The sequence below is a fragment of the Cryptomeria japonica genome, chromosome 1, assembly GCF_030272615.1.
Source record: "Cryptomeria japonica chromosome 1, Sugi_1.0, whole genome shotgun sequence".
In the NCBI taxonomy this organism is placed as follows: domain Eukaryota; kingdom Viridiplantae; phylum Streptophyta; class Pinopsida; order Cupressales; family Cupressaceae; genus Cryptomeria; species Cryptomeria japonica.
This window is the reverse complement of record NC_081405.1, coordinates 445,232,077-445,234,259: the sequence shown is the minus strand read 5'-3', so window position 1 is coordinate 445,234,259 and position 2,183 is coordinate 445,232,077. Positions and strand designations below refer to the sequence as shown.

At 35.4% G+C, this 2,183-nt stretch overlaps 1 protein-coding gene across 1 annotated transcript; it reads right to left on the bottom strand.

The window, feature by feature from the left end:
• Window positions 1-488: 488 nt before the first annotated feature.
• Window positions 489-1,733, bottom strand: LOC131066518 (membrane protein PM19L). The gene is made up of 4 exons (XM_058001290.2): window positions 1,560-1,733; window positions 1,245-1,464; window positions 849-894; window positions 489-764 (listed from the first exon to the last, which is right to left on the bottom strand). Exons 1-4 carry the CDS (start codon window positions 1,684-1,686, stop codon window positions 669-671), a joined length of 489 nt encoding a protein of 162 aa, XP_057857273.1. The 5' UTR covers window positions 1,687-1,733; the 3' UTR covers window positions 489-668.
• Between the last annotated feature and the right edge of the window lie 450 nt (window positions 1,734-2,183).

The window sequence follows — 2,183 nt, the reverse complement described above, 5'->3', positions numbered from 1 at the left end:
GAGATACACAAACAATTTTTTTGAAACACATTATTTCAAATTATTCATATGTGATTCAAATAAATTTCATGCAATAGATCAATCATGCATTGATTGTACTCAACCCTTTTAACACAATGAATTGAATAACATTAAATTTTGTAGCGATGACACACAATCTTAATATATCCATTAGTCCACAAACATTAATATCTATAGAATGATAATTATATTCAACATAACACCATCATCAACTCTAAAACTAATCATTATTGTATTTAATTCTTAAACATTTATTACAACTTACTAACACAACAAATTTAATCTAAATTTGTTTGAATTTATCAATTATATTTATTATATTATATATTCTTTCCTTAAAAAACTACATCAAATTAAAAAAAAAAGAAATAAAGCGACAATAACTCTTATGTCATATTTATAAAATTTTCGTTTATGAAGATCACCAATTTCCAGAGACTTAAGTGATCAACTTCCATGAATAGGAGTTAGAAAACTACAAGCTCTGAGACAGAGAAATGAATATATTACATTAAGAAAATGTATACAAATGAATACTTCTGGTGTTGTTATAGTTTACAATAATACACCATAATGATAATCCATCCCTTGCACTTCAAATCCCCAACACAAGAATACATTTCATCTTCGTGCTCTCGGCACACATATTAATACGGGCTCACAGAGGTGTTAATGCGAGTGAGTGCGAGTATATACAACAGTTGCGTGGCAGATAGAATTATCACAAATGACTCCACCGTTTTCTGCATAAACATTGAAACGAAGAGTAAACGAAACCTTCTGTCATCAATGGATTTCCTCATTGGAAGATAAAATGAAGGGCTTACCAGACGGGAGTTTCTACCGTGTAAGTCGATTTCCTTGCCAGCTAATCTACATAAAATATAGAGTACACACGATGTCTGTTACTCATTTAACTGATAATACATTCATGTCATTATACTCCACCTCTTAATATCTATTCCCTATTCCCTTTCAGTGGGGTGGGGTGTGTGTGGCAGTAGAGTGGGAGGTAATTATATTGCAGCTTATTCTAACAGCTATGAATGTTCCTACTATTCTATGAGAAGCCCGTACAATTCCATAGGCATGAATCCTTAGAATAGTTAATTATTCTTAAAAGTTTATAAATTCACCCTTCCAAAATATCATCACATTCATATCATTACACTCCACCTCTTAATACTTTTTAGATATCAACAAAACATTAAAGAATAACACACCCCATGGCCAAGAGCGTGAGGCCCCAGGCTGTGAGAGCAGCAGAGACAGCAGAGGCCGAGCCATTTTCTGTCCAAGACCGCAAGTGGTGAAGCCCAGAAAGGCACGAAGCACATCCCACCACTCCTGCTATCAACGCAAAGATTATGAAGAATCCAGTGGCCGCATTTCCCATTGGAAAGTAGACTGCCCAGTATGGGTTTGGCAGTGGAGTTTCCAGCCCTGCAAGTGCACATCAAACATTGCCCGGTTAAGGAAATACATCTTTACATAATTTGGAAAAAAAAACAATATATAATCTTGAAATTGAATGTTACCTGTGATGATTTCATGCTCGATTGCCTTGTTAAGTGCCCACCCAGCAGTTGCACAAACAATTATATACATGCACAAGTTCAAAAGAAGAATAAACAGCGCAACTGACTTCATCATTTCCTTGGCCATTTTCAATGAAGTACTAGATAACCAGGATGATCTGAAGAGGTTGTGTCAGAATAGAAACTGCACCGTTTTTATTCCCATTTCTTGGCTTGCAGCGTATGTACTCCATTGTTATGGAATTAAGGTATCTACTTTCCTTCGACATTTTGGCTTTCTTTCTCTTTTATGAAGCATTCACATTTGGAGAATGGCTTGTTAGGGATGCCTTCTCGCAAGATATTCCTTGGCTTAAAGTAGTAGATAGTTTGGCGAATCTAAGAGATGTATAATATGTGTGCTATACTTCACCATAGATCCACATAAAGTTTTCAACAATTAGTAGTTAATACATAGAGTTTTCGAATGTCGCAGATATTTGGGAAGTATACCATATTACAGGCACCATTAAAGCGGTGTAGTACCATGTACGCTATGACGCTATGACCCCACATTTTTCTTCAGTGCTCTCTCCATATGAGAGCGGGAAGAGAAGCTATAAAATATTGTAAGGAAGTGAAGTT

Bases quoted from the DNA above. Each gene is read 5' to 3' on its own strand.
- LOC131066518 (XM_058001290.2), bottom strand. From the start codon at position 1,686: ATGGCCAAGGAAATGATGAAGTCAGTTGCGCTGTTTATTCTTCTTTTG. The intron at 1,465-1,559 runs GTAACATTCAAT...GTGCACTTGCAG, and splicing joins CGAGCATGAAATCATCACAG to GGCTGGAAACTCCACTGCCA. The intron at 765-848 runs GTAAGCCCTTCA...ATGTTTATGCAG, and splicing joins ACGGTAGAAACTCCCGTCTG to AAAACGGTGGAGTCATTTGT.